Source organism: Bufo gargarizans, chromosome 10 (genome assembly GCF_014858855.1).
Source record: "Bufo gargarizans isolate SCDJY-AF-19 chromosome 10, ASM1485885v1, whole genome shotgun sequence".
NCBI classification, from domain to species: Eukaryota; Metazoa; Chordata; class Amphibia; order Anura; family Bufonidae; genus Bufo; species Bufo gargarizans.
In genome coordinates, this window is record NC_058089.1 from 96564901 (window position 1) to 96590269 (window position 25369).

General features: G+C 40.3%; 1 protein-coding gene across 2 annotated transcripts in view; it reads left to right on the forward strand.

The window, feature by feature from the left end:
• The first annotated feature begins 1207 nt into the window (after positions 1-1207).
• The window catches only part of TOX3 (TOX high mobility group box family member 3), a 123179-nt gene continuing 99017 nt past the window's right edge, over positions 1208-25369 (forward strand). For both annotated transcript variants that reach the window (XM_044271061.1, XM_044271060.1), the window contains exon 1: positions 1208-1468. In XM_044271061.1, coding sequence (XP_044126996.1) covers positions 1370-1468 — 99 coding nt within the window. In that variant the 5' untranslated portion in view covers positions 1208-1369. The remainder of the gene's footprint in view (positions 1469-25369) is intronic.

The following is a 25369-nucleotide window of genomic DNA, read 5'->3' on the forward strand; positions in this document are numbered from 1 at the left end:
CTTGCGGTCCGCAGAAAATACAGATGACGTCCGTGCGCATTACGTATTTTTGCGAAACGGAACAGCTGGCCCCTAATAGAACAGTCCTATCCTTGTCCGTAATGAGGACAATAATAGGACATCTATTTTTTTTTTTGCAGAATAGACATACAGACATACGGAAACGGAATGCACACGGAGTAACTTCCTTTTTTTTTTTTCTCACCCGTTGAAATGAATGGTTCCGCATACGGTCTGCTAAAAAAAATGGAATGGACACAGAACGAAAATACGTTTGTGTGCATACCTTACTGGTGACATGTTCACTTTAACCAACGCTCCACTAAGGAAGACAAGTGACAGTGTAGGTTGTCACAGCTTACTGCATCCTTGTCAGTTCGCGCTGCGTACTGTATCAGAACATGCATTCGGTACTATAAATTTTAAAACATTCACAGACAAGAGGCATGCACACAGGGACCCTATAACAATGCACACCTCCTGACAAGCAGCAAATAGCAGCACACAGCGCAAAAGTGCATCCGCAGCATTACCCCTATGTCAGTGGCGGCTGTAGCCCAGCATCCCTGTAACAACAGTAGGTGCCTCCTTGCATCAGTATGTCCACACTATGTACACAGTAGCAGCTGCACTCAGTGGGAGTGGTGGAGGGAGGGAGGGACCCAGCTCCTGCTTGTCATTGCCTATTACTATTCATTTCTCCCAGGGAGCCCTGCCAGCAGCAGCTCCTGTCTCTCCACCACTTCTAACTCCACTCTGCAACCGTTGGCTGCAAAGACTTTTTTTTTTGTTTTGTTTTGTTCTTCAGTGCCACCCCCTCCCTTTCTTTTAAACAGGCAGAGAGGTCATTTCATAGAAACTCATGTATCCAACATTGCACAAACCCTTATTTCTGGAATAAAGTCCTCTGGATCTGGTTTGGAGTTTACTTTGTTCTCTCTTATGATCATGGTTTGGCAGATATCCCTGCTTTAGGCTTCTTTATTTTTTGCATTGTTTTTATTTTTTGGGTGGTTGTCCTGCTTCTGCTGTGGGATCTCCTCTGATCCCAATAACCCAACGCGTGGCTCCTTTGTGTATAGCAGCTGCTGTGTGCATCAAGGCATAGACAAGTCCTATGGTTTGGCTGCTTGCTTTTTTTTTCCTATTTTTTTTTTTTTTTAAGATAACAGCCCCCCAGAACCTCTCTCCTACAAGAAGAGCATCCTGAACTCCTGCTTTAGGCTCCACATCCTTGCACCTTACCCTACTCCTCTGCAACTTGTATTTTGTCTGCACCTGAGGACTCCAAGAAGAATTTGAATGCTGCCGACACAGTGCTACTACTATTACTAGGACTGCTTGAAACTGCAACTTGACTACTTCAAACATGGATGTAAGGTTTTACCCTGCAGCTGCTGGCAATGCCCTGCCTGGAGAGTCCCCCAATCTGGACTTTTCACAATGTTTAGACTACTACAGCTACAAGGTGATTATTTATTTATTTGTTTGTTTGTTTATTTATTCTTGTTTGTTATTATCATGCTCATATTTGTAAATAGTCCCTGTGTATCCCTCTCAGCTTTGCTCCTCACCCTTCTGCACGATTGTAAGCTCTTGTATCTAATGTTCCAGGTCCTGCAGGAACAGCAGAGAAATGTCATGTTAGAAAAACTATGTAGGATGATGATGATGATGTGTTGAGGGTCTCCTAGCTAAAAGACAAGCAAATCGATGTGGTTGTCTTAAATACAGCACCTCATGGTATCTCTGATGTGTCACCAAGCTTTTCAATGAATGAGTGCCTACTATTTAGTCACATTAGACATCTAATTACAGAATGATGTGGGTACATTGAGCTGCCCATGTGCTAATTATGTGCAGGGCGTTCAGTCTTTGTACTGGGAACTTTCTTATGTTGAGGTTTTCTCTTCTCTCCCCCCCTCCTCCTCTTCTTACCATCCACCCATGGTGTGTCTACAGGAGATGTATCCTGGCTCAGTCCTTTGTCATAATGTTGCAGTGTTGTGACAACAGTATATTTGATGTGAATGAATAGACACAGAGAGGAATGTTTGACTTGTGCTGTGTGCATATCCTGCCTCTTGTGCCATTGTGAGGGGCATAAATTACTGGTTCATGTTATATCAGGATTATAAACTGCTCCTTGGTTTAATCACTTTTCATAACAAATGACAGCTGGCCAGGACTGGAGAGAATTAGTACTACATGATCTTATTATTCGAGTCTTTTTTTTTTTTTTTTTTTTTTTTTTTAGGGGGGTGCAAATTCTGATTATTGCAATATGGTGGTAAAGTGTGTAGGTGGATTTGGCTACTAGGGCCATAGAGTGATTTTGTATCTATAATGATATGGGTGGATGTACAGTATGTTATCCTGCTTATCTGATGGTTTGTACAGATTGTACTGTGCTTTATAGAAGTTTACATGCTGACAAACTTTAGCTATAACTGTGAGCGGACATGCATCAAAACAGGCTCAAATGTTTTTTGTTTTGTTTTTTCATATGGGTGGGCATCAGTGTTTGCAGTGTAGGTTTGGATTTTGATCATGTCAAAATCCACAGTGTATCCCAGGTTTTCATTTTGAATGGTGCGCCACTCAATGGACCTAAACCGCGAACAGACTCCTACCAGGGCTCCCTGTGGCTACATTATTGATGTGGTGCGGTCTTCCATTGAAAACAACAGAGGGCGATTTCAGCACATATTCTGCGAGGTTTTTAGCACCAAAAGCCTTGCCCAAAAAAAAACCTCTGTCTGAACTTTAAAATGTTGGCATATAGCAGGCATGGCCAACCTGCGGCTCTCCCAGCTGTTGTAAAACTACAACTCCCACCATGCCCTGCTGTAGGGTGATAGCTGTAGGTAGTATGGACATTCTGGGAGTTGTAGTTTTGCAAAAGCTGGACAGCCTCAGGTTGGTCATCCCTGGCATGTAGCCTATAATATGTCCTACAGAGCTACAGTCCATATCCATGTAGCCTGTTGACAAGTAAAAGTTCTTGAGTCGCGTAACTCTTCACCTTGGGATAGTAGCGAACGGCCCTTCAATGGCAGGCGTAGTCATTTAATGGTTGGAATATTGAAGAAGAAAGATGGTGCAGAGATCATTTTGTTCTTTTTGCCACCAAAATGCAACAAAGGAGCATATGGACTAGAGCAGTGTTTCCCAACCAGTGTGCCTCCAGCTGTTGCAAAACTACAACTCCCAGCATGCCCGGACAGCATTTGGCTGTGCGGGCATGCTGGGAGTTGTAGTTTTGTAACAGCTGGAGGCACACTGGTTGGGAAACACTGGACTAGAGGGAATGGATGATCTACCAGCTAATTCTGTAAAATCACCAATTTATGGGTTTTTGTACCTTTCCTTATGAACTAAAAGTTATTATAGTCCTGTCACTAACTATATTTTGGACATAAATCTATATCTATATAAACACTTTGGGGGTCATTTAATAAGGTTTTGGTCACTATTTTAGTAAAAAAAAAGTTGCAGGTCTTTTTTTTTATCTGGCGGTGCAACAATATTTAATCGCACGGCCGGTTTTGCGCTGTGTTCAATCGGCAGCTGTGTGGTACAGGGGCAGAGCCGGGTCCGGCAAATTTACTAACTTTTATGCCTGGAAGTGGGTCTGAATGTTGGCGAAAAAGTATGACAGCCAGGACCTGGAGTAGTTTTCTCTCCAGGCGCAAGGACTGCCACAAATGCGCCTAATAGACAAATCTAATGGCAGCGCATGGGGGGGGGGGGGGGGGAACTAAGGCTGGCGTAAAAAGCAGTCTTAGTAAATATGCCCCTTTTATCTTTAGGGTCCATTCACACGTCTGCAATTCTGTTCTGCATTTTGTGGAACGGAATTGCGGACCCATTCATTTTTATGGGGCAGCACGATGTTCTGCCCGGATCCGGAAATGCGGCCCTGTGCTTCCAGGTCCGCAATTCCGTTCCCAATTGTTTTTTAAACATGTCCTATTCTTGTCCGCAATTGCGGACAAGATTAGGCATATTCTATTATAGTGCTGGCGATGTGCGGTCCGCAAAATGCGGATCGCACATTGCCGATTTCCGTGTTTTGCGGATCCGCGGATCTGTAAAACACACACGGATGTGTGAATGGACCCTTGTAGTGTTATTCTAAACTTCTAGATAGAGTCCCATATATACTAATATTATATGTATGCAGTGTAAGGCCTCTTGCACACATTTTTTTTTTTTCAGTTTATGTTTACGTATACGGAACCATTCATTTCAATGGATCCGGAAAAAAACCCGGAATGTACTCTGTAGGCCTTCCGTTTCCGTATTTCTGTTTTTCCATTCTGTGCAGAGATAGAACATGTCCTATTATTGTCCACATAACGGACAGGGATAGTACTCTTCTATCAGGGGCCTGCTGTTCAGTTCCACAAAAAATGGAATGCACACGGACGTCATCCGTATTTTTTGCGCACCGAAAAATACTGAAAAAGCCATACTGTCGTGTGCAAGAGGCCTAAGGCTACATGCACACGAACGTTGTTTGTTTACGTGTCCATTCCGGGGTTTTTTTGCAGATAGGATGCGGACCCATTCATTTCAATGGGTCCGCAAAAAATGCGGACAGCACACTGTGTGCTGTCCACATCAGTATGTCCGTTCCGTAGCCCAGCAAAAAATAGAACATGTCCTATTCTTGGCCGTTTTAAGCATTGCTACAATGGATCCGCAAAAAAAAAAAAACGGATGACATACGGACCGCAAAACACATACGGTCATGTGCATGTAGCCTAAAACAGTAGATCTAGAACTTGAATGGATGGTATCTAAACTTTTTGAAAAAAAAAAAAATAAGACAAACTTTCATTTGTTTGTGTGTGTGTGTATAAAGTATATATGCAGTGCAAAGGTCAATGCATTTGCTGAGGGCAGCATGTGCAGTATATGGAGTATGTGATCCCTGTGTATATGTGTATGCTGTACTTTTCCCCTGACCTATCTATATATATATATATATATATATATATATATATATATATATATTATATTGCAAGGTCATTAGACTTGATAAAAAAATAAAAATTATTGACCCCTGTGCACAGTATGTAAGTACCACTGGATAGAAGGGCTGTTGGCAGTACTTGTATTCTATATACAATACAATATATAAACTCATAAAATTTTATATATCTGTATTTACTAAATAGTGCTGGCGAGGGGCACCAGTTTAATAGAACCATTGCAGAAATACTGTGTAGCGGCAGACATGGTGAACAGTCTAACTATATCATTTTTCACAAGCCCCTCCGAAATGACAGCCTAAAGTAGCTTTTAGATTCAATTGTGTCTTATCCAGTTAATGTCATGCCAATAACGCTTTTCCCATTTTAGCAAGAGACACGCCCCCTTTTTATGCCACGTCCAATGAAATTGAAATTTTCTCAGCTCACTGCCTATTAGGAATGGCCCCCCTACTGAGGGGCATTATTTCAAGGTAATTCTTTGAAAATTCAATGAGGATATTTGTCTTTGGTGATGCAGTTTGGGTGTCAAGCACAACTGAGTGATAAGGATTGATGTCATTTCACACTCAATGGGAATACCTCAATAGGCAAATTCCTCAAGCTGTTATGCATTATGAAGGCTAAAATGCAGTGATGGGCAGGTGAAAATCCCCCCAAAAATGTGCAAAATACAATACAAGTCTAAGTGTGTGTGTGTGTGTGTAATAAATAAATATATATATATTACACACACACAGCACGGTGGCTCAGTGGTTGGCACTGGTGCCTTGCAGCTCTAGGGTCCTATCTGCACAGAGTTTGTATGTTCACCCCGTGTACTCCGGTTTCCTCCCACACTCCAAAGACATACTGACTGATAGGTAACTTAGATCGTAAGCCCCATTGGGAACAGTTGGATGCTAATGTCTGTAAAGTGGTGCGGAAAATAGTAATACTATACAAGTGCATAAAATAAATAAATAAATATATACACATCCATACATACATGGCCTATCCTGAGGATAGGTTATCAATATCATGAAACCGGGCAACTCCTCTAATTTAGTATTGTGTAGCTCCCCCTTGTGCCACCAAAACAGTTCTGACCTATTGAACTATGGACTTTACAAGACTTCTGAAGATGTCCTGTGGTATCTGCCAAGACATTTGCAGTAGATCCTTTAAGAAACAAGTTGTGGCCTCCATGGATAGTAGATTTCTCTTTCCAGAACATCCCATGGATGTTTGATCAGATTGAGATCTGTGAAATTTAGATGCCAAGTCAACACCTTAAACTCTTTGTCATTTTCCTCAAACCATTTCTGATTTTTTTTTAAGCATGTCATGGTGCATTATTTTGCTGAAAGAGGCCAATGCCATTATGAAATACCATTGACCTGAAGGGGTGTACTTTATCTGCAGGTTGTATGTGTCAAAGTAACATCAGCATACAAGAAAAGAAACAGGGTCATCATATTAAATTTTTCCTCTGTCCAGTGGACATGTAATATGCCCTGCTGTAGGTGATTTGGTGTTAAATAGGGGTCAGCATGGTTTCTCTCTGGCTGGTCTGTGGGCACAACCCCATGTGTAGAAGGCAGCCATACACCATGTGTACTGACACCTGTGTATCATAGCCAGCATTAATGTTTTCAGCAATTTATGCTCTAGTACCAATTCGGTGGGATCAGATCAGACAAGCATCAATGAGTCTTGGGCACCCATGACCCTGTCACTGGTTAGTGGTTACCCCAGTTGTCCTTTCTTGAACAACTTTTAAAAGGTACTTACCACTGCATACTGGGAACACCCTACATGATATGTTATTTTGGAGACGCTCTGAGCCAGTCATCTAGTCATTACAATTTTGCCCTTGTCATAGCTTCTTTGATCATGATGCCTTCCCATTTGTCCTACCTACTGTACTTTCAACACATCAACTTCGAGAACTCAAAGGGAGCAAGAGGAAGGTCTAGCACTGCCAGGACCAACCAAGTAGTTCAGAAATGGCGGTCTTTATTCATTGGCAACACGTTTCGATGCAGAACTTGTATCTTCATCAGGCCATACAGAGCAAAGGAGACACTATTCTGAATTACTTGATGTCTCCTGGCACAGAAAGGTCATAAATGTGTAATCACTGGGGTCACTACCGATCATTAGATAAATGTCCCCTCTCCCCTATTTCTTATTTTCAGAGGAAGAGTTTCATTTCTATAAGTCAGATAGAATAGCTTCAATATTAATTCATGTTGGATAAAGAGTCCTGGATATTGCCATATTATCGATCCGTGTTGTAGGCATATCATACCCATAGCTAGCTCTAGGTCCATACCCCATCACCCTATGAGATCAATTTTATATGGTGATATGTGAACATTTATTCCTGCAGACTAGCAGGAGGCATTCTAGGCTAAAAGATTGCTTCTATGGGAGAGCACTAGTCTAGACATCTATAATATAGAACTGTACATTTATTTTCATACATCTTTCTCAAAAGAGTTCACTCAAGTAATCACATAAGATAACTAATAACCAAATCCTCCCTGTAATAGGATATGTAAAAGTTAAAAGGTAACTAAGCCTCTCTTTCCTCGCGGCAGAGGACGAAGTCGAGATGGGCCCATATTGAGCCTATCTCCTGCACCGGGTGCACTATGTGAGTGTTTCTCTCTAGTCATCCTAGTGATCAGTGGTGGTCTCAGCACTCAGACCTAGTGTTAAGTGGATTGAACCGACAAAGTGGAATTTCAGTATAAATTCGATTCGCCGCAAAGCCAAATTTTCTAGTGCTTTGTGGTAGCGAATCGATTTTACCTGAAATAGTGTAAAAAACAAAAAAATCCTACTTGCCTCCTCCATTTTCTCAGGACAGGCCGGCCGCTGCCATCTTGATTGAAGATCTCGCACTAAATTCCATGTGCGATAATGTCACTACGCAGTCACAATCAAGATGGTGGCGGCTGGCCCGTTGTAAGCAAATGGAGGAGGTAAGTATGATTTATTTTATTGTTCTGTAAATTTTACTCTGTGTTTTTACTATCGGATGCTGCGATCATGTATGAGTGCGGCATCGGAGGGGTACAATGATGAGGTGCGGCACAATTGCAGAATCCTATCATTGCACCCACTACTTACAAAGAAATGCGCTTCGTGACAAAGTAATTTGTCATGGAGCAAAATTTTTTTGTAAAATTTGGCGAAGCAGCCAAATCGAATTTTCCAATACTTTGCTCATCTCTACTCAGATCTTTACTGATCAAAACTCATTGATCCGTTAAACCATTCCATACATGGTATTAGGTTTCATATTTTCTTTTTTAAACATTTTTGTGGACACCCATTAATATAGCTACATATAATCAAAATTTCTTCATGTAAACTTGGATACTACTTTGCCCAAAATCAGATGTTGGAGACTTTTAAATAGGATGATATTATAACCTGTATCCAGCATTATGCCGCCCTCTTTCCCTTGCATTGCCAACCCATATGAATAGTACAAAATTAAGAAAACTTCTGCTCACAATATATAGAAATAATAATACACGGATATAATTGATTTGTGATCGAGTCTACTTAAAGGGCAGAATATGAACATAGGTCAGTCTTAAATACTTCAAATTGGCGTTCTCCAACAGCCACTAAGTAAATCGTATTACCATGCATGACTGCCCGAAGAGATTGAAACCAATCAATCAATCAGTCACTGCTCAAACAATGATATAATGGAAGAAAACAAATTTTTGACAATTATTGGCCAGGTGGAGGTAGATAAGAAAAAGAGAATGTTACATATCCACCCATGAAAGTGGCAGATCAACCTTCTCTTTTATCTTGACTGAATCTCCAATCTTTGTATTTCAAATGCATTGTTGTTTTTGCACAGTGATTGTGAAGCTAATTACTGGACTGATCAAAGCTAACGGCCTATTGTCGGAATAGCAAACGGCAACACGCACCAGTTTACAGGTTGATCACAAATCTTGCCATTTAATGAGATTAAGGTCAACTTCTGTCATCGCACCCCATAGGCATCCCACAGACCAGAGAGAGACTTTAATTGTACATTTCAAAATTTGGCAATCTGACAAAGGTTATCTCTGGTATGAACAGAGTAGATTTGATTTGAGCTCATCAATTGGAAGAGTTAAAGGATCAGGACTTGTACTAACAAAATGTTGCGTGTTTCTTCCGAAATCAAACAAAGTTTTAAAAATGCAAAAACACAAATGCACTCTGCAAACCAGCACTCTGCCCTGCTTCTATGCTGGATGTTGAATGAGGCATTGGTGTACATTTTGGCCAAAGCGTAATAAGCCACTCACCACGTCAAGGTCGCCTTCATGAGTGGTCCCTAACACTAGTTCCTACCTGTTATGGGCCATGACAGCCACACAAAGTCCAGGGGTTCAGTCCGCAGGGTTGTGCAGACTGAACCCCCCCCCCCCCCACATTTTTTTCTTTAAAGTTTTAAAAATGTCCTCATAAGGGCTCTACCACACGAGCGGATCCAGTGCGGGTAATCCGTTGCATGAAAGAGAGCCAAGCCCCGTTCCGGACAGCAGAGACACAGAGCATTAACATGATTGCTAATGCTCTTTGCCTCTCTGTGACCTTTTTGCTACAAAATCACAGTGACAACTTTATCTCACTGTGATTATGTAATAAAAAGATCACAGAGAAGCACGGAGCATTATCAACCATGTTAATGCTCCGTGTCTCTGCTGATCGGAACGGGGCTTGGCTCTCTTTCACGCAACGGATTACCCGTACAGGATCGGCTCGTGTGAAAGAGCCCTAAGAGGCTCCCATCTCATTATGAAAGTTAATTTATGAGATCCTGCTACATACTGTAATATTAGGCAATCACAAAAATGGCAATCCCCTAATATTTATCCATTGTGGGAATTGCTTGCTTTTAGACAGAAGCCTGTTTTCCACTGGTGGTCACAGGTCAATGACAAGATTTGAGTTCCCTTCTGCCTTGCATGCCGATTAATGGATCACACACATTTGTCAAGGGAGCTCTTCCAATAATAAGCATGTATTAGTGTAATCTATGATGGATTAGCAATTTAAGATCTTTTAGACATTTGCAACCAGAAATTAATTATGAAATAATAAGCATTAATAAGTTGTATTTGTTGGCTTCCCGTGTAAACCCATAGGGAAAATGGAAGCTTTGGCCCTTTTTCAATTTTTATAAAACTGTTTTTGTCTTTATTTTGCAGTAAATTGGGAAGTCTGAAGTTTGACTTGTGTGACACAGCGAGGGGTTTTGTCTGGGAAGGCAGGTATTTTCCTTCCAACATGTGCGGCTGGGCTGGTGAGGTCAAATACCGGACCAGAGTTTAAGTACCGGTCTGGGTTTTGGCAGCGCCTGGCTGTCCTTTAATAGGTAGCTGGGCTCAGCAGCTGAGTCTCTGTTTTTGGGGTCTGATGCTTTATGCCGTGCTGGAGGGCTGAGAGCTGCACACTGGGAAACAGGCCCCCTAAAGCCTGCTGTGGACCTCTGGAGATAAAACTCAACAAGGGGATTTTTTGTTCTGTGGACTTTCCATTGTGTGAACTAACACCAAGACATCAAAGCGTTGCTTTGTTTTTGATTTATGTATGAATAAACACTGAAGTTTTGCTTTACAAACTTGTTGCCTCTATACTGCGTCCGCTTACCCTGCCTACCAGAGCGAATCCCCACACTTGTAAGACAAAGTTATCAATAGTCTGAGATGGGCCAATGTTACTTCTCCTATCAGCTAAGTGAATTTCACAAATCCAGCTGTTTAGTGGGAGTTCCTACGGAGTACAGTGGTTTTTAGCTTTACAGTGTTTTTTTTTTAGCTTTATTTATCATTGGAGCATTTTGAAAAGTCCCCAAAAATTGTTTCAGCTGCTCTCTACTCCTAACCTGCCAATACTTTCATAAATTTGGTGCATGTACCATTTACCTTTGCACAAATAGACAAATGTAAAGACAAACTTCAGCCTATTAGTCTAACCCTTATCTAGAGGTCCCCATACACATTAGTGTAGTGTCGGCTGAACCCCCAATGATGTGTTTGACCGACCGTGTACTGTGTGTCAGGAGCTCCCAACTCTCCACCAACAGATGATGTATGACAAATAAATATTTTTGCCTGATCTTTTTGTTCTCCTTGGAGATAGAGGTGCTTGGCAGTGGCTTTCTTCCCATTTGATACACATACACGTTCCTTCGAGCCAGATGTGTATGGGAAGCCAGGAGGGAATAGCGAGGGAGCTGTGGGCTGAACGATCGTTTAGCCAACAGCTATTGAATGTGAATGACTGCCCTTAGTGCTGCAAGGTTTTTGTGCTTCCTCCGAGCCACTATACCATGAGTTCTTCAGAATAGAGTTTACCTGAATAGCCGACTTTTTGAGATACATTTTAATAATAAAGAGCTTCCATTAGTTAATGGTAAGCCTCAGGGTGGGCTTACATGTAGGTTTCTGCTGATGTTTTTCTGCGTGTTTGCATTTTTGGTGATTTTTATTTATTTATTTTTTGTGTGGATAAAATGCCCGTTCCAAATGTTCGTTCAAAGTCTATGTGAAATATGAAATGTAGGCTAAACAAACTTTTTTTTGCTACTGGAAATTTTATTAGTTGCCTTTTTTTTGTCTTTCTGGCATTTTTTTCAAAAACTAAGCATATTATAGCTCTTGGTATTTTTCAGGCATTTTCACATCACTTTCTCTATAGCGGAAAAATACCATGGACAAAACCCTTGTGGAAAAACACACTGGCCTAGATTTACTAACCCTATAAATGGCAGAAACTTAGACAGAGACAGAATTTTACGCCAGAATTATGTGGCAATTTTGGGACAAAAATTTACACAACCAGTAAATGCAGATGAACAGGAAGTGAAATGAACACATCTGCAGCCTCTGTGAGTGTAGCAGAGACGGTGGTATCGGTACAAGGGATGGGTAACTATTAACTAAACTGTGTTTCTTCCACAAAGCTGAATAAAGCATATTTTTCTTAAAAGCTCTGAGAATCCCTTTTATGATAGCTGTGTTAGATTGGTAATAGAGATCAGCATATTTCTTAAAATTTGATTTGGAGTCTGAATAATTTCGACCTAAATTGAAGGTGCTCTGATTGCCTGGAAAACTCTGTTTCTCTTTTCTATCTCCTTGATTCTCCCGAATAAAATCAGACAAAGTTTGGGTTTGATATAATCAGAACTTTTGAAATTCAAAGCAAATTTTTTAAAAATTTTAGAATTGGTTCGCTCATCTCATGTTGGTACTTTTACGAAAGTTCATTCTGTAAGGCCGAATGCACACAGCCGTGTTTCACGGCCGTGAGCGGTCCGTGGAACCACGGGCTGGATTCCTGCTGAGATCAGGAGAGCACGGCGTCATTGGTTGCTATGACGCCGTGCGCTCCTTGCTGCCGCCGCAATACAGTAATACACTGGTATGATCTATACCAGTGTACTACTGTACTGCGGCGGCAGCAGGGAGCGCACGGCGTCATAGCAACCAATGACGCCGTGTGCTCCTGCTCTCAGCAGGAATCCAGCCCGTGGTTCCACGGACCGCTCACGGCCGTGAAACACGGCCGTGTGCATTCGGCCAAATAAAGTAAACTAGTGCACTTTAACATTTTACAGGTTTGTCCATTCTACAGATCTGGCGGTGCATCAAGGGTGTAGTAGTAAAACGGGTCACAATCATTTTCTTTGCAAACGGTAAATTAGGCCTACTGTGGAGGGAAAAGGTGAAATGTCAGTCTATTACATTTTGATATATGCGCTATGCAATCATCAGATAGTACAAGTCCGCATTAAGACCAGATATGCATGCACTTTTTCTACTGACTTGTAAGGAATATAATGAGAATGCCTTCCTTAGGCTACCGCTTGAAATGCTGACCATGGCAGTTGAGGCAATTATTGAGCTGCAGATCTGACTCATCATTTTGCTGATGTCTGCAAAGTTATGACTATGTAGCATTCATATTGACCCCTTTAAATTAGACCCCTTTACATTAGAATATCTATAATCTACCTGGTCAAAAAATATTAGTGAGAAGAAAAAAATCATGGTTTACTCTTGTTAACATACATCTCACACTTTCCAATGATCTTCTAGGATATGATCAAGTATAGTTATGTAAAATTAATATTTAATGTGTCATCTATAATATTTTTCTTCCTGTTTAAAACCAGATTTTCCCTTTTTACTAATCTGTTTTTGTGCTCTGATTGTAAATTCTTTATTCTATTTAAAATTTTCTGGGTGGCCATCTTACCGGAACTGTAAAAGCATTTAGAGATATGCTTTACAGCAGCCACCAGGGGCCATACACCCAATAGACTGGAGCTGAACCCCATTGTTTTCAGGTTCGCATTTAAAGGGAATGTGTCACCTATAATGTTTTTTGGCCTATTAAAGCCAGATAGTCACACCCATCCTTTTTTATTCTAATTTGTTTTTGTGTTCTCATTGTATATTTTTTTAAATTCTATTTCCTGAATGTAATTTTGGGGGTGGTCATCTTACCTGAACTGTAACAGCATTTAGAGATATGCTTTACAGCAGCCACCATGGGCAATAGACATAGATTTTTGTGGGGTAGTTTTCTAGGCATGCTCTGTGTCCTGTGCAGAGGTCAAGAGGAAGTAAATAATCTTTGATATAACCTATTAGTGAATGCTGTGCTATTTGTAGATAGGTGACATCTGTCATTCCTGCCATTGATGATAATGAGATGACTGCTTAAAAGGGATCTGTACAGACCAAGAAGTGGCACTTATTATTAGACTTGCTGGCCGGTGAAAAAACGGCACAATTTTAGGATTTTTTTTTTCTAAATGGTGGCCTTGGAAAATTAACTATGACCTCACCAAACATTCTCTAAAAACATGTTTAATATATAAAAACTTGTGGGGTCATTTATCAAAATGGTGTAAATTAAAGATGTCTTAGTTGACCATAGCAACCAATCGGATTCCACCTTTCTGTTTCCAAAGGAGCTGTCAAAAATGAAAGGTGAAATCTGGTTGCTGTGGGTAACTAAGCCAGTTCTACTTTACACCAGTTTGATAAATGACCCCATTGATTTAAACAATAGGTCATTATCTGGTGACACATCTTAGCTTTAAGAAAATTGTCCTTATATTATAAAGGCAGATTGAAAAGGTGACAAAAGCAGTTCAGCTATAAAAATAAACCCACTGTATCTTACATGTAATAATATGACCATCATGATTATTTGTGGTCATGTGCGGGGCTCTTCCATTCACATTGACACCACCATGTAGTAGTGTAGAAAGCATTCACTTTAATTATAGCAGCTAAAACAAATACAGAGTCATTTCTTCTGGCTCCGATCGGTTCAAAGCTACTGAATAAATTATTTCACAAGTAACAAAACTCTTTTATTGCCGTGAGTCTAAATGAACGCACTGCCGTTATTTCTGGGAAAATCTAGTAATTACAAAGCAGGTAGTACACTGGGTAGAAAATAAAGAATGTCTAACAGAAAGAACACTTTCTCTCTAAAACTAAGCCAGGAAAAAGTGTAAGGAAAAAATGTACTAGGCCTCGTGGTTGCCCATAGCAACCAATAAAATTCCAGCTTTCATTTCTCCAGGGCAGGTTAGAAAATGAAAGGAGGATTTTGATTGGTTGCTATGGTGAACAGTTAAGTCTGCACTCGTTGTCATCGACCAGACCCTTTTGTCTATAGCTTGTCAGCATGGCACATAAATGTTTAGAGAACCACCTCAGGGCTCGGGCAATTCACAATAATTGATGTATTTAAGCGATAATTAAAGTGTATGAATAATGAATATGTCAAGACTAGCCAGGAGCCATGTATAGTCGTACTGTGCTTTGTCATCAAAGTTCAAATAAAACATTGTGTGAAAAAGCATCCAATGGAACATTGAGAAATACGTAAAATTGTGACGGCAGATGATAGAAATGTTGTTTTTAGTGTCCATGACAACCTATGGCATTTTAACTATAAATAGAATATACGGTTTAATTGGTAGGAAAACATCAGATTTAAGGCAATTTTGTCCTAGATTAGTGGCTTAATCCAAGAGCACGGCAAGAGTGCCCATCAATCGAACAACTTGCAGTGGATAAAACAGGGTTAATTATAGACGAGGTGAGCTGTCACTGAGGATAAGAACATTGAGATATCTCTTGTTTTAGTGAAGACCCATCTTGAATATACTGTATCAGGTCATTGCATAAGTATCAAATCCCCAATCTAGTGTTATGGGAATTTCTCATGATAACCAAGAGAGCAAACCAGTCCTAAATTGAAGTGGCCTTGTCAGCATATTACATGTTGAGCTGCATGTTAAGTTAGAAATATATATATATATATATATATATATAATTTAATTTTATCACTTTTTTTAAAGGGGTATTCCAGTTATGACAAGTTATCGCCTATCTACAGGATAGGGGATAATTCTTAGATAGGTGGGGGTAGCGTTGGGCTGAAGTCCCTTGGGCCAACCAGAGGAAATTATTCTGAGGCCCACCCTCTGTGTATACAGGACCTTAAAGGCCCTGTTTTATTGTCAGAGCTTGGGCCCACTGTGTCTCTGATAGGCCAGTTCAACTCTAGGTGGGGATCCTACCGTTGGCACCTCCCACTAATCATGAGGCCCTGCAAAATGAATGGAGCAGCAGGTTGGGCATGCAAAATGCCTCTTCTGTTGTGCTATTAATTTCTATGGCAGTTACGTAGACAGCAAAGTATGGAGATTAATGGAGCTGCAGTGTGCATGCCCAACCTGCGCCCTCATTCATTTAGGGAGACCCTGGGAGGTACGAGGTTCCCATTCTTATGATCCCAACTGTTGGCCCCCCCACCAATTAGTTATCTCCTATCCTATAGATAACTTGTCACAACAGGAATACCCCCTTTAAAGGTACACTGAGCAAAACTGATACAGTGTGGGAGATTTACTAAGCAAAATGTGCCAAAATTCTGGGTAGATTGCTCCAAAAAAAGCGTACCTGTTTTGGTCCACACTTATTAAGTGTTTTAGACACTTTTTCCACCTCATCCAACAAGTGAGAGTGACTTAGTAGGAAAAGGGCCTATATTATTCGTAAAGTGTGGCTTATGATGCACCACTTCGGGCCAAAAAATTATGTGCAAAATTCTGTAGCAATGTAATCCAACTAATAGTGGGGTAAACTTAGACTAGACAGTGTAAAGATCCACAAGATTTATTAGCCAGCATCATCCACTGTGATAGATCTGGCACAGTTTTAGACCAGTTCTAGTTTACACTGTCTAAATCTTAGATAGTATTAATAAAATAAGGATTTTGGAACTGGGATAATTGGAATCTGAATATGGCTTAGCAATCCGATAGAATATCATACTTTGAGTAATTTTTTTTGTTGTAAAATTAAGCAATTGGTTAATTGAACCAATAAATTATATATTTTTTTTTAACTTGTTTGAACAATGAATGGTGCATCCTGGAAATTCACATTACATAGTAATAGTTAATGCACTATACAGTGTGTATGTAAAGCAAGCCTTGAGAACATACGTGTACACTAATATGAAGGCAGCCCACCTCTCCGAGGTCCTGCAGTAAATCCATTACTGTTATGTGTCACAAAATCATTTCTGTGTTCAGATGTTGCCGGAGACTTAGCAGAGTGCATGAATCTCTGTTGTGCAGAAATAAACTTGATTCCAGTACCCTTAATAGAGCATTTCATTTAGATGGAGCCAATTCAAAGTATTACTTATGATCCATTTAGTTGACCTTGAGTGCACTGAAAAAAGGCTGCGTTCTTTTGTCAAGAAACATGTTGGCTTGCTTCAGTACAAAACTGCTAATCCAGAATGACATTTTTATAAATCCCAACATATTCTTACTGGTAAAATAGAAGATTGAGTTTTCTTTCATCTTTGTTTTAAACCTATGGAGCTGCTTTAATTAAACTGAGGAAACTTCTTAAATAACAATTAGATATAAGTGTTATATTGTATTACTGACTTGGTTGCCAAGAAAATTGAAATTCTCTGGGTATACCCTACACATCAGAATATAGACCCAGAGGAGACCTGTCCTATAGTTAAAAGTGGATTACGACATTAGAAGGAAGTGTGTGTGTGTGTGTATATATATGTATGTATATATATATATATATATATATATACACTCACCTAAAGAATTATTAGGAACACCTGTTCTAGTCCTCATTAATGCGATTATCTAGTCAACCAATCACATGGCAGTTGCTTCAATGCATGTAGGGTTGTGGTCCTGGTCAAGACAATCTCCTGAACTCCAAACTGAATGTCAGAATGGGAAAGAAAGGTGGGCTACAACAGCAGAAGACCCCACCGGGTACCACTCATCTCTACTACAAATAGGAAAAAGAGGCTACAATTTGCACAAGCTCACCAAAATTGGACTGTTGAAGACTGAAAAAATGTTGCCTGGTCTGATGAGTCTCGATTTCTGTTGAGACATTCAAATGGTAGAGTCCGAATTTGGCGTAAACATAATGAGCACATGTATCCATCATGCCTTGTTACCACTGTGCAGGCTGGTGGTGGTGTAATGGTGTGGGCGATGTTTTCTGGGCACACTTTAGGCCCCTTAGTGCCAATTGGCCATTGTTTAAATGCCACGGGCTACCTGAGCATTGTTTCTGACCATGTCCATCCCTTCATGACCACCATGTACCCATCCTCTGATGGCTACTTCCAGCAGGATAATGCACCATGTCACAAAGCTCGAATCATTTCAAATTGGTTTCTTGAACATGACAATGAGTTCACTGTACTAAAAAGGCCCCCACAGTCACCAGATCTCAACCCAATAGAGCATCTTTGGGATGTGGTGGAACGGGAGCTTCGTGCCCTGGATGTGCATCCCTCAAATCTCCATCAACTGCAAGATGCTATCCTATCAATATGGGCCAACATTTCTAAAGAATGCTATCAGCACCTTGCTGAATCAATGCCACGTAGAATTAAGGCAGTTCTGAAGGCAAAAGGGGGTCCAACACCTTATTAGTATGGTGTTCCTAATAATTCTTTAGGTGAGTGTATATTATATTGTTGAATACAATGGGGTCGGAAGGGATAAATTGCCATTGTGGAGTACTGTTGCTTTCTGTGTTGGCACAGAGAGGGAATGGTATTTTCTGAAAACAAAGAGGTGACATATTTACTTTGTGGGTGCACTATTACTTTGTGAGGGTACAGAGGGGGCACTATTACTTAGTGCCCCCTCTGTACCCACACAAAGCAATAGTGCCCCCTCTGTACCCACACAATGTAATAGTACCCCCTCTGTACCTGCAAAAAGTAATAGTGCCCCCTCTGTACCCACAGTAATAGAACCCCCTGCTGTTCTTTTGGTTTCTTCTCAGAATGTCCACCTGATTTGTCCAGTGCTGGTGGTCACACAAGCTCAGTTAGACTGATTTGATCCTCTTGTACAGGGGCTGTAGAGTAATTCCTGCTATTGTGCAGGCCAGACAATAAGGATCAGTGCACCAGAGGTCAGAGTCTTCTCTCTGGCAGTGGATGCATTCAGTGGATATTCTGAGAGGAAATAAAAAGATCACCAGGGGGCACCATACCAAGTATGTAACTGACATACAGACTCAAGCATTTTTCCAGAATGATTCCAATTAGGAAAATAAAATGGAATTATTGGAAGAAAATTATATTTTGACTAGAGAAATGCAGTGCCCACTTGTGCTTTGATTCACAAACTGCTCCTTTGCGTCTAACGTTCTAGTGTTGAGAACAAGGTATATGGTTTGAATTCTGTATCTAAATGGTCTGCATCCAGAAAAAGATCTGAATTTACTATTGAGAGATTTTTTTGCATTTCGTGTTGAAATACAGCAGGTTATAAATAGAGTGTATTGCCAGATACAATTTTAAAACATCTTTTCATTAGGAAGTTGGGAATTTTGATGGCACTTAATGGGTCAAGAAGAGATTATTTTACTGGTAATATAATCTGCACAAAGCTTTTAGTGACTCATTGGTCTACTTGCATGTTCATTCCTTTTGATATTTCCTATAGAATCAGCAATGTACAGTTCTTTTCATTAAATTGTCTTGATAACAGTATTGTAATATATATACTGTAGATATCACCACACTATGACTACTACCATTGCCACCGCATTGTGAGTCAACAATGATTACCATACAGTACTATTACTGAAGAAGAACATACAAAGACCAATGATACCACTAAATAATACCACTACCCTATGGACTCTAACTAGAGTTATCCCCTAAAAGAGTGACGCACATATAGTACCCCCTGAAAACAGTACCAGATAGGCAGAGCCGCCATAACCATGGTGCCAAACAGATAGCGCCCTGTATTGTGTCCCAGAAATGAGTTGTGACTCAAATGGTGATGATTCACAATACAGTAAAAGTGCTTCACAAAGTAATAGTGTAAGCTTTTGCCCCTGCCCACACTAATAGGGATCTTCTCGCCATCCACAAACAGTATCGGGGCTTTTTTCAGGCCCCACACCGTTTTAGTGCTAATTTTATTTCCCCAAACAGCAATATTGCTCAACTTTTTGCCACCTACACAGTAATAATGCCCCATAATAATGCATCCTATACAGTAATAATGTCTACTTTCTGCTCCGGCACAGTAAGGCTGGGTTCACTTCACGTTTTTGTCCTAAATTTTACATTTGGGGGGAAAAATGATACAAAAGCGTAGTACACAACATCTTTAATGCTTACATTTTTTTCCAGTGGATCTCTATGTGATGGATACCACTGTATGGCATCCATTTAGCATGTAAGTTTTTTGTATACCTTAAACGAACAACAAAAATATGATGTGAACCCAGCCTAATAATCCCCTTTTGTACCTTAGAAAGTAATAATGTCCCATGTGTACCGCTCTGGAGTGTTCCGCTCTGGAAGTTAATAATAGCTTTTCTGTGCCCATAAAACTTAAAGGGCATCAGCCATTAGATTTGTACCTATGAAACTGGCTGACCTGTTACATGTGCGCTTGGTGGCTGAAGACATCTGTGTTGGTCCCATGTGCCCGCATTGCTGAGAAAAGTGATGTATTATATGCAAAACAACCTCTAGGAGCAATGGGGACGTTGCTGTTAAACCTAAAGGCTTAGCTCTCTCTACAACTGCAGAGCCCTCTGCACTTTGATTGACAGGGCCAGGCAGGTGTGATCATGCTTACACTGTACACAGGTCAGCCAGTTTAATAGGTACAAATCTGCTGACAGATGCCCTTTAATAATGCCCACCTTGCATCCAAGTCATAAAGAGAATGGCAGGGCAGGGAGCCATAGACAATGAATCACTATATAGCTATAATACACACGAGTACAGTATATACCTATATATAATACACAGAAGTAGTATTATATATGAGTATATAATGCACCTGTGTGTGTACAGTTACTGGTATAAGGGTTCACGCAGGTAACACAGTGACTACTCCTATCTAGTATATGTTATTGACATAGCGGGGGGTCACATAGTGGGGTACCTGGTGCATAGGTCTGGTTACATTATGTTGTGTCCCCAATCTGGTGCAGAAGGAAGAACGTGATAAGGCTCTGCTCTCTTGTTCAAATCAGTATTGTGTCTGACTTATGTATAAAAATATGTGAAAATGATTTTACAGACTTTATATCCTCTGTTGGGGGCCCCTTTGAGGATTGGGGCCATGGACAATTGCCCAGTTTGCACCCTTCCCCCAACAGCCAGCCATGATCTCTCCCTTTTGAGAAACTTTTCGTTTTTCATGTACAATTGTGTACATTTATGATTTGTAACCAAAAGGAACAAGCAGTTGACAAAATGCCAGGCCTTTTTCGTTTATGGTACTAGTGTAGGTCTCAAATGCCAGTCCTCCTTCATTATAAAATTTAAGTATGCTATCTTACTATAGTATGAGATTGAACAAGGAAAGTTGAAGAGGTTGTCAGGTTTTCACAAAAAATCGTCTGCAGCAGTGACGTCACTTTGACAACGTGGGACCACTGCAGCCAATCACTGGCCTCCGCAGTGCACTTTCGAGACCTGTAATTGGGTGCTGCAGTCATGTGTTGTCAATGTGATGTCACCGCTGCATGCAGTTTAAGAAAAATTCAGGCTACGTGACCTGTGCTCTATTTCAAATATCTCCACCATTGTGAGCAAACCAAGTGACCCTTAATGGGATTATTCAGGTTTCTGATGTTGATAGCCTATCCTGATGATAGGCTATCAATATCAGATCGGCGGGGGTACAAAACCCTGTAACTTCAATAATCTGCTATTTTAGAGTTGCTTCTGCACCAGAAGTCTTCGCCGGCACGACACAGCTCTGTCCACTGAGTCGTTCCAAAGCTGTTTTCCACCTCTGAAGCTACTCTGAAACAGCTGACCAGTGGGTGTGGGGGGGGGGGGAGTCTTAGACCCTTGCTATTCAGATATTGATATCCTGTGAATAGGCCATCAATATAAAAGGAGTGGACAGCCTCTTTTAAGGGTTTGGTCACATGTTGTGCAAACACTGCACATTTTAAAGTAACAGTAGAGTAGCTGCATACGTGGAAATGTAGCTGTGGAAATGAGGGGAAATCAGCAGAGGAAATCTGCACCAAAACCACATAAAACGTTGATACAGTGGAGTTCAGGAGGACACCTGTGGCCGTTGACTAGGTGCATAAGTACCTAATGCTCCTAGCATTATTTAATGCTTAGAGCATCAGATCATTATGTACCCAGCTGGTGGCCGTGAGGAGTGCTCAGGGGGCTCCCTGGGCATCGGACCACCAGGAAATTTTGCTGTAGGGTCTAGGGCCATCCCTTCTAGTATTGCAGCTCACTTTTCAAGCGAGTGGTACAGTTTCCGTAATTAAGAAAAAAATTGCTTTTTGGAACATTTTAGCACCATAATTTCCGATTGTTTAATAAGCAGTGTAATTTCCCGACTGGCAAAATTTTTGATTTTCATAAACATTTCCCTAGTTCCCATAATACACAGATCCATATCAGCATAGAAGTGTTCACTGGCACGTTTGCTAACGATGTAATCTTTTTATTTCTTGTGTTACTCAGCAGAGAAAAAAGAAAAAAAACACATCAACTAATCAAAAGCAATTAATCTTTCTACGCACATGAAAAATCAGCCGTTCATATCTGACAGATGATGTTGTATTAGATTTACTTCCAAAGCTTTAAATAAATATTGAATAAGAAAAAAAAAATCCTTATTCAACTCCTCCTTTTTTCTCAAGAAATTCTCATCAAAGAAATGTTTTATGAAAGTGAAGTCGACAACTCACAAGCCCTGCAGGATTCGGCAACTTATTATATTTCACATCATATGTGCTTGATTCCTTCTGATGCCTCTATGACAAATAATTTATTTTTAATATAACATGCAAAGTTCTACGTGTCCATAATAAAAAGTGACATTTTAATATCCTATGAAATGTGCCTACCAGTCGGAAGGACAAGACAGTGAAATAGAGCGACCAGGACACGTATTAAAATTTTGTCTACACGTTATATAGACAAGGAAAATCGGCTCCAATAGCAAATGCAAAGTTTACAAGTTTAACTTTTTTTTTTTTTATCCTTCGGGAAAATAAAAAGATAAAAAAAAAAAACACTCGGCTTTGCATGGATTTAATGAACTGCAAAATACTGACATTTTCCCCATAAAAGTCACACTCTATTTAATTAGGTAGTTAAATACATGGAGCTATATTGAAACAAGCTTGGTAAAATGTCATGGCAGCGTGAAACAGAACAATCTCTGTTTTACGGTATACCTGCTTATTTACGTTGCGGGACTGGCTTGTGTGTGTGTGGAATTATTGTATATTTAAGGGTCGGGAAAGGGATATTTTGATTTTGATTTACTTAATGCTCTGTTCAGTTTCCTTCATCCGTCCATGTTACAGATGGAATAGACCAGGCGTGGCCAGCCTGCGGCTCTCCAGCTGTTGTAAAACTACAACTCCCACCATGCCCTGCTGTAGGCTGATAGCTGTAGACTGTCCGATCATGATGGGAGTTGTAGTTTTGCAACAGCTGGAGGGCCTCAGGTTGGCCATCCCTGGAGTAGACTTTATTCCTAAAGGAATTTGGAGCTCACTACTAGGGATAAGCAAACTTGTTTTCAAGTTCGGTGTACAAAGTTCGGGTTATCTAAGAATTCTGTTATGGGTTTCGCTACCATGGGCCTATAATAACCCAAACCCGAAACTTGTACGCCAAACTTGAAAACAGAAGTTAGCTCAACACTACTCATTACATCTTTCAGTGAAGTTGAGCAAATGTCTCTTTTGAGTCATCAAATTCAACGGTCGTCATTTACGGTTAGAGATAAGTGCATTCGCCAAGTTTGTGATTTATGACCTGCGACTTTTTGTGACTCTTTTTAGCGATGGCGATTGTTAGAGATGGGCACATACATCTGCTGTACCAGTTTCACGCTTCAGCTCTTTAAATGGCTTATCAATTGTCAGAAGGGATGCAAGCCCTTGATTTATTTGTTCCAAGGACTTTATAAAGGACGTGGGGACATTTGATACCAAGAGACATTAACAGCCAAGGCGATTTAGGTATCAATAAATCAGGAAAGGTTTCTTTACAGGTAGAGTGGTCAATCTATAGAATGCCCTTCCTGAGAAGGCAGATACTGTGTCAAAATGTTTAAAATGTCTACCAAATGGCTTTTAGGGTTATAATTTATGGGTTTATCTAGGCTATAGATATTGATGAGCTATACTCTGGATAGGGCCTGCATCCCATTAGTGGGGGTCTGATACCTGGCACTCCCACCGATTAGCTGTTTCAGCTTGCCCCTTGTATTGACAACTATACAGCGCCATACACTGTTCAGTGGCTGTGCTAGGATTTTGAAACCTCAAATGGCCATTACAGACTAAAGTGGCTGATCAGTGCGAATGCTGGGTGTCAGACCACTATGGATTGAATATTGATGACTTATCCTGAGGATTGGTCATCCATATCTGTTATCCTGAAGACTCCTCTAATCTAAAAATTTATGTTGTATAATTGATCTGTGAAAGGTTGAATTTGATGGTCCCGAGACTTTTCTCAACCTATGCAATTGTGAAAGTATTGGAGGAGCAAAGGTTGTGGCTGCACCTGGGCTCCGGGACCCTAAAGGGGCACAAAGATAGCTCTGTCCTATATAAGACCAGAACTTTAAACAAATTAGACCCAGTTACACATTTTGCATTGGATGTCTGGGAGATTCATGTTGCTACCCTGTTTGTCAACCCAAAATAATCCTATATGGACAGGTTATGTAATTGTAAGTAAGGATCGGGCAACTCTTTCACTATTACTGTGCACGTGTCAGAAGTTGCTCGGTGGTGATTATTGTAGTCCTGTTGAAATTTTAATTTGTTTTTACTATGCCTGAAAATTAAAGAAAAACTCCATAAAAATCCCTTAAAGCTTCAAGATAAATGATTTATTTAGGGATTAAGCTTTCATTGGAAGTACTGGAATGTTTTTTTTTGTGGCTAAAAAGCTAAATGTTCTGCTGCCAGAATTGACCATACTGAACGTCTCTTGTGCAGACCAAAGGCATGCTCTGTGACCTGGGCAGAGGTCATTGAACAAGAAAAGTGTAGGAAAGCTGTGGCCTATGGTAAATGGTGGACCCATATATAGGTGTTATCTGTAATTCTGCCTGTGATGACAATGACTGCTGAAAAGTGACCTGTACAGACCAAGAAGTGGGAAAACTGCAGGATTTTAGACTTTTTTTAAACTATATATAATAACATGGAAAATTAAAAATCACACCACCAAAAAGTCTTAAAATATGTTTAACGAAAAAACTTGATGTAAACAATAGATCATTTTCTGATGATTCATTCCCTTTAAAGACAATCCTTTTTATGGTTTACCGTACAGTACATCTGATTGTAGTAAAAATCCTTATGTGTGAGGCCTCCGTTAGTGTTATTTCCACATTTCAGTGAGTTATGTAAACCACATTTCATATATAAATGTGAAATGTCATTGTTATATTTAGACCGAAACAATCATTCCTCCGATGTCAGAATTTTAAATTTATCTACACCATATGTTACATATTATTCCTGTGACTTCTGTGAGCAGCATCTAAATGAATCAGGAGAGAGCAAATAGCTTTCATTTATAATGATGAACAATTATTTTAGTTTAACATAAGTAGAAAGTACTTTGCTCTCTTGGATATAGTGTTAACAGTCCTGCAGACCAAAATGTGTCCTGAAGAAAGGTGAGACCCTCACATTAAATCTGCATCTGTTCTACTTGCATTTTGATAAATAAGGGTTCAGTGTTGGGATCCCCAGTTGTTACTATAA